Source organism: Vitis riparia, chromosome 4 (genome assembly GCF_004353265.1).
Source record: "Vitis riparia cultivar Riparia Gloire de Montpellier isolate 1030 chromosome 4, EGFV_Vit.rip_1.0, whole genome shotgun sequence".
Lineage (NCBI taxonomy): Eukaryota > Viridiplantae > Streptophyta > Magnoliopsida > Vitales > Vitaceae > Vitis > Vitis riparia.
This window is the reverse complement of record NC_048434.1, coordinates 2,674,151-2,685,017: the sequence shown is the minus strand read 5'-3', so window position 1 is coordinate 2,685,017 and position 10,867 is coordinate 2,674,151. Positions and strand designations below refer to the sequence as shown.

At 29.9% G+C, this 10,867-nt stretch overlaps 2 protein-coding genes across 3 annotated transcripts; both read right to left on the bottom strand.

Moving 5' to 3' along the window:
- Nucleotides 1–1,249: 1,249 nt before the first annotated feature.
- On the bottom strand, nt 1,250–3,184 carry LOC117913517. 2 transcript variants are annotated; one of them, XM_034828513.1, is made up of 4 exons: nt 3,030–3,184; nt 2,811–2,933; nt 1,850–2,064; nt 1,250–1,768 (listed from the first exon to the last, which is right to left on the bottom strand). In XM_034828513.1, the coding sequence occupies exons 2-4, from the start codon at nt 2,898–2,900 to the stop codon at nt 1,498–1,500; spliced, it is 576 nt and encodes a 191-aa protein (XP_034684404.1). In that variant the 5' UTR covers nt 2,901–2,933; nt 3,030–3,184; the 3' UTR covers nt 1,250–1,497. The 2 variants fall into 2 exon arrangements, with proteins under 2 accessions (XP_034684404.1, XP_034684403.1); XM_034828512.1 differs by having other exon boundaries at nt 1,251–1,768; nt 2,811–2,919.
- A 284-nt stretch (nt 3,185–3,468) lies between these two features.
- Nucleotides 3,469–4,687, bottom strand: LOC117913133. Its single transcript, XM_034828068.1, has 4 exons — nt 4,581–4,687; nt 4,354–4,482; nt 4,051–4,265; nt 3,469–3,959 (listed from the first exon to the last, which is right to left on the bottom strand). Exons 2-4 carry the CDS (start codon nt 4,441–4,443, stop codon nt 3,650–3,652), a joined length of 615 nt encoding a protein of 204 aa, XP_034683959.1. The 5' UTR covers nt 4,444–4,482; nt 4,581–4,687; the 3' UTR covers nt 3,469–3,649.
- Nucleotides 4,688–10,867: the final 6,180 nt, after the last annotated feature.

Below are 10,867 nucleotides of genomic sequence, written 5' to 3'. Positions count from 1 at the left end.
GGTTGGTCTTACCTATTATGTTCCAAGTTCACCTGTAAAAAGAAAATAAATAATTTACCAATTTTAGCTATTAATTCAATTTTAAAACATTTTTGGTTTTTTTTTTTTTATTTGTCAGTTTCTTGAAATTACTAAAAATATCATTTATTTCTCTTCAACCCATTAATGAAAATTACAGCTATTTTTCTTTAGAAGAATGGGAAAAGAATCAAAAACTTCCTATTTTTCCTAAAATTAATTAATTCAGATACCAAAAACTCATTGATGGATAGAAATAGACTAGTCACAATTGGCTCTTTTCAAATGTAGGTAATATAAGTTTCTTTTAGTTTCTTCCACTTGAGGAGCTTCTTAATATGGACTGAGCAGGCAACATGATTCTTCTAATTACTTTCACTTTCATCAAGATTTGGCCACCGATTCAAAAAATACTCCTTCAACTATAAGACCCTTATGATGTTGAAGATCTTGCAGCCACTTGAGGACCAAACTGCATAACCCATCACAATCGCCTAAAACTTTGGAGCATGGACCCAGAAAGCGTAGAAATTTGTTGGTTTCACTCACCTAATTCAAAAAGGAAACTTCACACCAACATTCGACAATCTCAAATACTCCATCTCAAACCTCGCACAACCTAATAGGAGACTCATAGGAAGGTATACGGAGGAATAGAGCAAAGACGAGCAGAGTAAAAAAAATAAAAAAAAATACAAAAAAACAATTAGAAAATCAAGCAGAAATTAAATGCATATAGCCTCATTTCATGTCTTCTGTGAGCTTGAAACGGTGGGGAAAACCTAAAAAAGATTCAAAACATGAATGATGATGCTTCTAAATTACTACACAATGTATATAGAACAAAGTCAGGGCAACCCGAAATCGGCCCACGAGAATAGCAGATGAATCAACAACAACGAAGTATATAAAAAGAAATATCCGAGAATCAATAAAGCTCAACATGTAATTTATATTATCCACACCTAAATCAACAAAGTGATACCAGGAAAATAAGAGGAATGTGAGAAGAAAAAGTATGTAATTCGAAATAGGTTTCATGACAACTTCACTAACTTTTTCTCTAGATAACGTGGGAAAATTATTTTGGAAAACAATTCATAAAAACTATTTTTAAAACCTTCCCAAACATGTCCTAGACTTTATGTCTTGTCTAATAAATGGAAAATCCATCATTTTTTTCCTCATTGACTTAAACAAACACCAAGCTGATTCCAGCTATGATGAAAAAGACAGGTTGCTCTAAGTCTTGCTTTTTCCTTCCTTCCATGGATGACCAAAACCAGAAATTTAAGATTTGATTCACACGCCAGAAGGGAGAAAAAAAAAAAAACAAAAAAGACAACAATCTTGCTTAACCCAAAATTCAATATATTCCAACCCATTAACTCAACAGAAAACAAAAGAGAATCAAGTCCTAAATTCCTAATCCAGAAGTTGATAACCCAGAATGATGAAACTGGCCTTTTTGTCTTCTCTTCAAACCTGGGTAGTGGCCACCTGGCCATACCCATACCCACCAGCGGGATCCATTTCTTCAAAGTAATCCTCTCTTACATTGTCTGTTAGCATAAGGGAAATCAGCCAGAAGAGGGATGAACAGAAGGATAGAACCCCACCCCCACCAATAAGGCCAGTCTTAGCAGTGGGGCACTCTTTCTTGAGATTGTCATGCAGATTGTGGACCCGGTGATGTAGCTCTGTCAATGTTGGCCATAACACGAAGGCTGCTGCCATTCCCACCAAACCCCTGTGGCATGGTTTCATAACAACATGGGAAAAATGAAAATGAAGGAAAATTCAGAGAGGATGGTGAGAAAATTACGCTTACAGGGTAATGTTGAAGAAGATAGTGAAGGTGGTGTTTCGGAATAAAGCATTGTAAGGAATGGATTTTCCTTTGAAGGGGTAGAATACAGAGCCCAGCCCAGCTGCAGAAGATGCAGCTAGAAATCCAAAGGAGAGAAAGCCCAAAAGAATGGTGTGATCTGACTGATACTTGCAAATAATCACACCTGTCCCCACAGTAGGAGTTCCAGAAGGAGGCTGTGGAAAACATGGAAATTAGATCAAATTCAAGATAAAATTGATTACCAGGAGAAATTCTGAAGGGGCTTTTGTTTCTGTTTTTGTTTTTTGTTTTGTTCGTTTGTTGTTTTTTTTTTTTGAGTCTTTGCTTTGATTTCACTCTTACTGAAGAGTTTGCTCCCATGGAGGATGGTACTACACCTGTTCACACAGAAAGTTGCATGAAGTAATGCAAGGATTTTTAGTAATCAATACTTGCAATGGTGGGAAAGGAAGCAAAGGGGTGGATGGATGCTTTTGAAGTCCTTCATTATAATCAACAAAACAAGTTGAAATTTTCCAAATGGATTGAGAAGTCTTAAAAAATTATTGAACTTTTCCCTTTTTGAAAAACAATTTAAAAAAATAGTTTTTGAGAGTGCTTTTGAAAAACACTTTCTACTTTTGTATGATGTAAAATTCCCAATCCTTTCTCTATATTTTAATTTGCTCCTCATGGTGTACAACCAGCCAGAAAGACTATGACCCCAAACTGAAAACAGTTTTCTATCCTTTAAAAGAGAAAAATAGTTTTTGAACTTAGAAAACACCTTTGAAAACAGTAAAACTATTTTGAAAAACAGGCTTGCACCAGCATTGGAATCTTCAAATTGATATAGAAATATAGAAAAATTGATATTGAAAAGATAAATATGCATCTCAAAACAAAAACTGACAACCCTGTAAGCAAAGGAAGGAAGGGTGAGGAATCAATAGAAACAAACCTTCTTATTTTCAGCAACAATCCCAAATATGAAGGAAGCTACACCTAAAGTTGTCACAATAACTGACATTTGTTTCATGGTAACAGCCATCTTCTACCCCCAAATCCCCCTGCAGTCAAAACACTGATAACCCTATAAATCTCATCCATCCATGATCCATACATGGCATGGATATTTTCCATTCATCCCCGTCATTAGAAAAAGAGAACAAAAACCAACCTCTCTTGCTTCCAGTCTGGCCTTGAATATTCAATCTCTGAAAGGTTTGAAGGAATAGAAACAGCAGAATAGGCACTGGGGAGTGGGGATGTCCCATATCAATGTGGACTGTACTCTGTCTCACTCCCAAACAGACCCCACAATTGTAGGTCCACTTTGATTTATTTTATTTACATAAATTTGGATAATTATTCTTTGAATAAAACCTTTTTCCTTTTGGGTAAATGATTCAGGGAAAGTTGACAAAGACAGAGTAATCCTACCTGGTTTTTAGCCTGAAGAATGTGATTAACTTTGACTTGGCATTAAGGCATTATAACTTATAAGGCAACTTTTATTTTTCATCTACTTCCAAAAAAAACCCCAAATCGGATTTATACTTGGCTATTTCAAAAATTGCAGAAAAGCCAAGATAGGAGGTGGGGTTCATCATGAATCATCATAAATAGAAAAACACAACTTTCTTCTTCATTTAAGCAGAACTTACACTTAAAAAATGGAGATTATAGTCCTATATACAGAACTTAGGAAGGGAAACAGAGAAGAAAAGGCAGAGGGATCACAGGTAGATTGATAAAAGGCATAGCTGATGGCATTTTCATCATGACGATAGTGGCATTTTAAGCCATAACCCCTGTAGTTACATTTCCAGGGGCACCAGCATAATCGTCAAAAGGGATAACCTGGCCATCACCCCTATAATCTTGATCTACTTCTTCGAAGAAATCTTCCCTTACATTGCCAGTCAGCATGAGACAGATCAGCCAGAAGAGGGAGGAATCCAGAGCAAGAAACGCCCCACCACCAAGCAGACCGGTCTTGGCAGTTGGGCATTGAGTTTCTAGATCATGATGGACATTCCTAGACAAGTGGTAATGTTCTGTGACTGTTGGCCATAGCAGAAAAGCAAACCCCAGTCCTGCTGTAGCCCTGTCATTTAACAAACAGATCAGAGAAAAAGTAACGAGTAATATAAGATCAGAGAAAAAGCAGAAGAATCCATGGTGAAGATGATACTTACAGAGCAATGTTGACAAAGATTACCCATCTAGTGCTCTCCAAGAAGGCCCCCTTTGGAATAGCCCTACCCTTGTAAGGGTAAAACAGAGACAGAAAACCAACCACAGTCTGTATAACAGTGAAAACAGTAGCCAGAAAACCCAGGGCTACAGTTGGAGCAGATGGGTACTGGCAGATAACAACACCTTTCCCTGGAACTGGGGTTCCAGCAGGAGGCTGTGGGAAACCAGAAAAGGGAAATGAAATGGGGTTATTCCCATGTTTGGTTGGGGAGAAAATATAAGAAAAAGTGAGGGATTATTACCTTCTTGTTTTCAGCAACCACACCAAATATGAAGGAAACCAAGCCCAAGGCTACCACAATGGTTGAAGTCAGTTTAATACTCACTGCCATTGCACCTACTGCAGAAGCCAACCAACGCCCTGTGAATTGCTGCAAAGACAAACACAGAAAAACCCATGAATACGCTGAGAAAATTTCATTACTTTCTCCATCATCAAGAAAAAAAAAGAGGCAGACCCATGTCTTACCTCCCTCTAAGCCACAGGAAAGGGGGAGAGAGAACGAAAGAAAAAGTTGTGAATCCTTGAGAATCTGAAAAGAAAAAAGAGAGGGATTAAATAAGAAAAAACAGCATCAAATAATTGGTTTGGATTCACAATCATGGCTGGAATCTTTGCCCATAATGGACATGTTGTTGGCTGTCAATGGTTGGTCTTACCTATTATGTTCAAGTCCACCTGTAAAAAGAAAATAAATAATTTACCAATTTTAGCTATTAATTCAATTTTAAAGCATTTTTGTTTTTTTTTATATTTGTCAGTTTCATGAAATTACTAAAATTATCATCTATTCCTCTTCAACCCATTAATGAAAATTAATGGTAACATTTTTTTAACAGCTATTTTTCTTTAGAGGAATGGGAAAAGAATAAAAAACTTCCTATTTTTCCTAAAATTAATTAATTCAGATACCAAAAACTCATTGATGGATAGAAATAGAGTAATCACAATTGGCTCTTTTCACAGGGTGATGATTGCAGCATCTTTTTCTTATTTTTAATTTTTGTATTTTTTTTGCCTTAAAAATTAAAAAAAAAATCTCCTTTGAAATGTGACATAATTCCAAGTTTAAATAATTCCTTTTTTCAGAATAATAATTCTTATAGTAAAAAATAAAAACCCATTTGTATTTTACCATATATGATCATTGAAAATCTTCTTAAAAAAATATTGATTCAATTTTTTTTTTCAATTTCATATGAACTTTTTTATATACAAATTATAAATAAAAATAAAATTAATCATATATTATAAGACAATAAAAAACTTTTAATTCTTGCTATGATCATTGAAAATCTTCTTAAAATATATTAATTCATTTTTTTTTCAATTTCATATGAACTTTTTTTATATACAAATTATAAATAAAAATAAAATTAATCATATATTATAAGACAATAAAAAACTTTTAATTCTTACTAGAACACGAACTAGTTATAAGGATTACAACTTGGTCCTGTTAGTAAGGTTGATGACTAAACTAAATTCAACTTGAATTAAGAAATAATCAATCCAAATTCAATGCAACCTCATTTTTTTTTTAACTTGAATTGAACTCGGGTTGATCAAGTTAAACTCAAGTTTATTGAATTAAATTCGGGTTTATTTGGTTAGACTTAAGTTGATTGAATTGTATAATTCAAAATTCAATGGTTTTTTAAAAACTTTTTTTCTATATATTTATATTAAAATTTAAATAATAAATAACATAAAATTTATAATAAAAAAATGAAAATAATTTATATATATATATATATATATATATATATATATATATTTAAAAAAAAACTTATATTTATACTATAAAAGCTGGAATGCAGTTGTTGTTTTGCAACTTTTTTTTACTGTTTTATCCTTCCTTTTTCGTGCTATTTACCAAACTGCCATCCTTTATTGTGAATGTTTTTAAACTTTATGGTCTTCAGATATTTACAATATTGCCATCGTTTCATTTGATGCAAGGAGTTCATCCTCTCCTCTCACCTGAAAAAGTCTTTGGGTATAATTTCTTTGTTTGGAAACTCCCCATAAACATTGCATTTATGGCTTCTTGCATCAACTGCTTCAGCTCCTCCAACCCCTCTCTCTCCGATTCGCTAAGATCCGCCACTCTGGTGCTCTCCTCCTTGAACGACACCAGATTCTGAGGCACCTTCTTCTCCGACTCGACCCCAGCCACCACCTCCTCAGGCAAGGGTTTTTACTATCTTAGAATTTAAAATTTTTGAAAATTATTTAAATCTATATTTTGTATAAAATATTCTATTTTAATGTTAATGTTCTATCTTAGCTTTCTGTTATTCTTATTTTAAAAGAAAAATTTTCAATTTATAAAATTAATTAATATATATATAATTTGTTATATAGTTTAAACAAAAAAATATATAATTCTCTTATTTCATTTTCCCAACCAAAGATATTCCTCTTTTAATAAATTCAAGGACTAATTATGAGGAAAATATTAGGAAATGCAGATATATCTGTATTTATCTATAAAATATCAGTTAATATTTTGATAAAAATATCGAGGAAATAATTATTCAAAGGTTATGGAAATGATTGAAAAAAATGATAAAATAAATAAAAATATACAAATAAAATTTATTATAAGTATAATTAACATGGTGAAAGATAATATTTATCAAATTTTTTTAGAAAAAAATATCTTAAATTCTTTTAATATATTTATATTTATTTATTTTAAAATTTTAAAATTGCTTTTATTAAAACATATTTTTATTATATTTTAAATAAAAATATTTTATTTGAGATTTAATTTCTAAAATCTTATTGCAAATATATGGTGATAAAATTGGGTACAAAATCGATATTTTAACAATTTTTTCAATTTTTTCTCCAATTGATTATATTTTGTTTCGTGCATTTTCATCCATGATTACTATTGTAATAAAACTACAAAATTCTATTCAATTCTTTTTTCTTTTTCTAAATAATTTATTTATTCGTAAATAATAAAATATGTTTGTGTATTAAATAATAAAAAATAAATTAAATAAAATATATTCATATTCATTATGATTAATAAAAAACCAAAACTTAAATAATAAATAACATAAAAACTTAAAGATAACAATAAAAAATGAAAATAAACTTATATATATATATATATATATATATATATATATATATATATATATATATATATATATATATATATATATATATATAATGAAAGAGCGTATGTTAGGATTATATTTTGATACCGGGTTAGGTTCGATTGTTCAAAATCTTGACTTGAGTCTAACCTAAATTAAGCTTAGGTGGAAAAAATTTAATTCAAGCTCAATAAAATAAAATGAAAGTATTTTCTAAGGTTACCCAAATTTCGAGTTTGATTATATAAATCTCTGCAAGTTGTGATCATACTAGTTATTAATCATAATATTTTATTTTATATATTCTTTCACTAATATTTATAATGAAATTATTAAAAAAAAATTGTTTTTCACTAAACCACATGTGGGTTTTATATTTTAGTATAATTTAAATCACTTAAATTCTAATATTTTACATCTATATTTTTACTCATGATCATGGACTCCACTTAAAGTCATAACATATATACTTTTATGTGATATGTAAATTTTAAAACTACCAAAAAGTCTAAAAGAAAATTAACATGTATATTATTAAAATATAATTAATAATATTTATTTATTTAAATTAAACCTCAAAATTATACTAATTAAATTCATAAAATAATATAAAAATTAAATTAAAATAGTATGCCGTTTTTTTTAAATATAGATTAATTCTATTCCTAATTAATCCTATTTAAATTTTTTGTTAATATATTCATTATAATTGACTTCAAATGCAAATTAAAATCACTAAATCATGTTAAATAATAAAAAACAAATTTATTTTATAAATAATTTAATTAAATTTCCTTATTAAATATATTAATCCTAATTAAACTCAAATGGTTGTTAATAGAATCCAGAGAATCAAACAAAAAATATTCAAAGTTTAGAGAAGAAACTTTCTATAGGAAATCTAAACACAAGAAACATTCAAATAAAAAACAATTGAAATAAACAGGGTCATGTGTCATGTTTGATTCTATGATTCTTAATAAGGAATCATCAAAGTTATTGTGTCTAGCATTTTTGAGGCAGGCACAAACTGGTTTATTTAACCCAAGTCTGGTTAAAGGTTTGATTGTGGTTCTAATGTTGGGATAAAAGTCTGACACATAGTTTAGACTTCCTAAGAACCTTTGAAGCTGGGTTTTGTCCTTGATTTCATCAGGGAACATACTTCCAAATTCTATTGATATTTGAATAGGCTTGATAGTCCCTTGGTAGATTTCAAATCCTAGAAATCTAATCCTGGTTTGGAACATTTTAATATTAGGGGCAGAAATAACAAGACCATTTTCTTTTACAATTTTTTGAAAGGTTTCTAAATGTTTGGAATGTTGTTCCAAAGAATTTGAAAATATAATAACATCATCAATGTATACTAAGGAGAAATTAGTATAGAAATTGAAAATGTCATTCATTATATTTTGAAATTATGAGGGAGCATCTTTCAAATCAAAAGGCATTACGTTCCATTCATAATGCCCAAATGTAACAATGAATGCAGTTTTATATCTATCTTTTTCATGAAGTTGATTTGCCAAAATCCAGACTTCATATCAAATTTTCAGAAAATTGAAGCATTATGAAGGCGACCAATAAGGTCTCTTTTGTTAGATATAAGATACCTTATCCATTTGAGAACCTTATTCCGAGGCTTGTAATTTATAACAAGTTTATGAGCACTTCTTTCAATCTCCGAAGGTTTTTGAACACAGAAAGCAGCACATCTCCAAAGAGATTAACTTTTTCTAATAAGATTTTTATTCAATAAATCTTTAATATCTTCTTTGCAATATTCAAGTAATTCAGTAATTCAGTATTCGTTTGAATAGGTCTTGCCTTGGTAGGTATTTGAGTTTCATCAAATCCTTCCACATAAGGCAAATAAACTTTATGTTTCTTTCTATTCCAAAAAACATTAGGAACACAAGAACATAAATCCTGTTCAAATTTTTTTTTAATCTTTTCAACTTTGATTCGAATATCTTTATTTAACAGATTTTCTTCTATTATTTTATGATGCATCTATTTTCCTAGAAATTTGATTTGTTGTTTTTTCTTTTGAATTAAGTTTATTTGATTATCAACAAAGTTTAATTCTTTTATTTCTGGAGCATTTAGAAAATAAAAACAAATTTCTTGGTTTTCAAAAATGGTTTTGATTCCTTCTTTATCAACAGTTAGAGAATATAGAAGGCTCAAGAAAGGTGTTCCCAAAATCATTTCTTTGTTCATGTCTTTGACAAGAAGAAGAGAAATTTTATAACAAATATTTTTGTTACAAACATGAACATTTGAAACTTTGTATTCTACTTTAAGGGCTTGTTTGTTTGCACCAACAACTCTTTGTAAAGTTTTTTCAAAGTATTTTGAGGGAATCAATCCTTCCTGAATATAGTTAATATCAGCACCATAATCAACTAATGCGATAATATTTTTTGAAAAATCAGGCTTGATAAAAATTCTTATTTTGATGTGCCATTTTTGCCTAATCATTTTTGTTATAGCATTTACAAACAATTGAGAAGATTCTCCTTCTTCTAATTGTCCTTCATCTTTTGTTTCTTCAATTTGATTTTTTCCTTTTTCTAAGACATTCAATCTTAAATCTAAATCTTTCTTTTGAACCAACATTGTATTAATTTGAAGTTTTATTTCACTTATCTCATGTTGGAGGCTTGTATTCCTACAGACTTAGGTTTACTAGAAAACTTATCTAACACGGTTTTTAAGTTGTAATTATTATTGTTTTCTAGACTCTTTTGATTACTTTGTTTTTGGATTTCTAAGAATTTTTTAAAGTATTCTTTTTGAAGATTTGGATCAGGACTATTTTCTATGACTTCTATGATAAAACTATTTTCACTAGATATCATATTAACCTTATGGATTTGACAAAGGCAATTTTCTACACAATCACAAGATGATTGGGAGGACGAACTATTTGAATCATTTGAAGAGTTGTTTTCAAGTAGAAAAAACTAATTATCACTAGACTTTGAGAACTGGCTGGATAAATCAGAATCTGTTTTGATAAGATTTATCATTGGCTTCCTAAGACGTTTTCCTATGTCTAGGTTAGCAATGATTTCTTTTACTTTGCAATTGGGAATTATATGCCCCTTCTTGCCACACTTGAAACATTTGATATCATCCTTATATTTCTTTTTAAAGAGATGTTTTCGATATTTTTTATTTGAATGTTTATTGTGTTTAGATTTCTTATAAAAAGGTTCTTCTCTAAACTTTGAATATTTTTTGTTTGATTCTCTTTTCTTTGATTTATAAATTTTTTCATGTCCAGCTGAAGGAGGAAGAGGAATATCATACCCATATTGGGCACAAAATGATCCTAACTCAATTATTCAACTATCAAAAAAGAAATTTTGGCCATTGATTCATGCATTAAAAATTTCAAGACGATGTTTTTAACAAAAAATTTCTTCTTCGAGTGGATTGTAAAAGTGTAAAAGAAATTCTTCAAAAGGATGTTCAAAACACATTTTTGCAAGATGACAGACTATATTGTCTATATTTGATTTTGAAATCGAGTTTATCAAAGGAGATTCAAACTCTCTCCTTGATTTTCTTTCACGTGAGTTTTTATAGGGAAAATGAGCAATCAAAGGCCCAAAGCTACAAAAACTT

Coding starts and splice junctions, on each gene's coding strand:
- LOC117913517 (XM_034828513.1), bottom strand. CDS start 2,900: ATGGCTGTTACCATGAAACAAATGTCAGTTATTGTGACAACTTTAGGT. Junction 2,065..2,810: donor TTGTTGCTGAAAATAAGAAG/GTTTGTTTCTAT, acceptor TGTTTTCCACAG/CCTCCTTCTGGAACTCCTAC. Junction 1,769..1,849: donor ATCTTCTTCAACATTACCCT/GTAAGCGTAATT, acceptor ACCATGCCACAG/GGGTTTGGTGGGAATGGCAG.
- LOC117913133 (XM_034828068.1), bottom strand. CDS start 4,443: ATGGCAGTGAGTATTAAACTGACTTCAACCATTGTGGTAGCCTTGGGC. Junction 4,266..4,353: donor TGGTTGCTGAAAACAAGAAG/GTAATAATCCCT, acceptor GGTTTCCCACAG/CCTCCTGCTGGAACCCCAGT. Junction 3,960..4,050: donor ATCTTTGTCAACATTGCTCT/GTAAGTATCATC, acceptor GTTAAATGACAG/GGCTACAGCAGGACTGGGGT.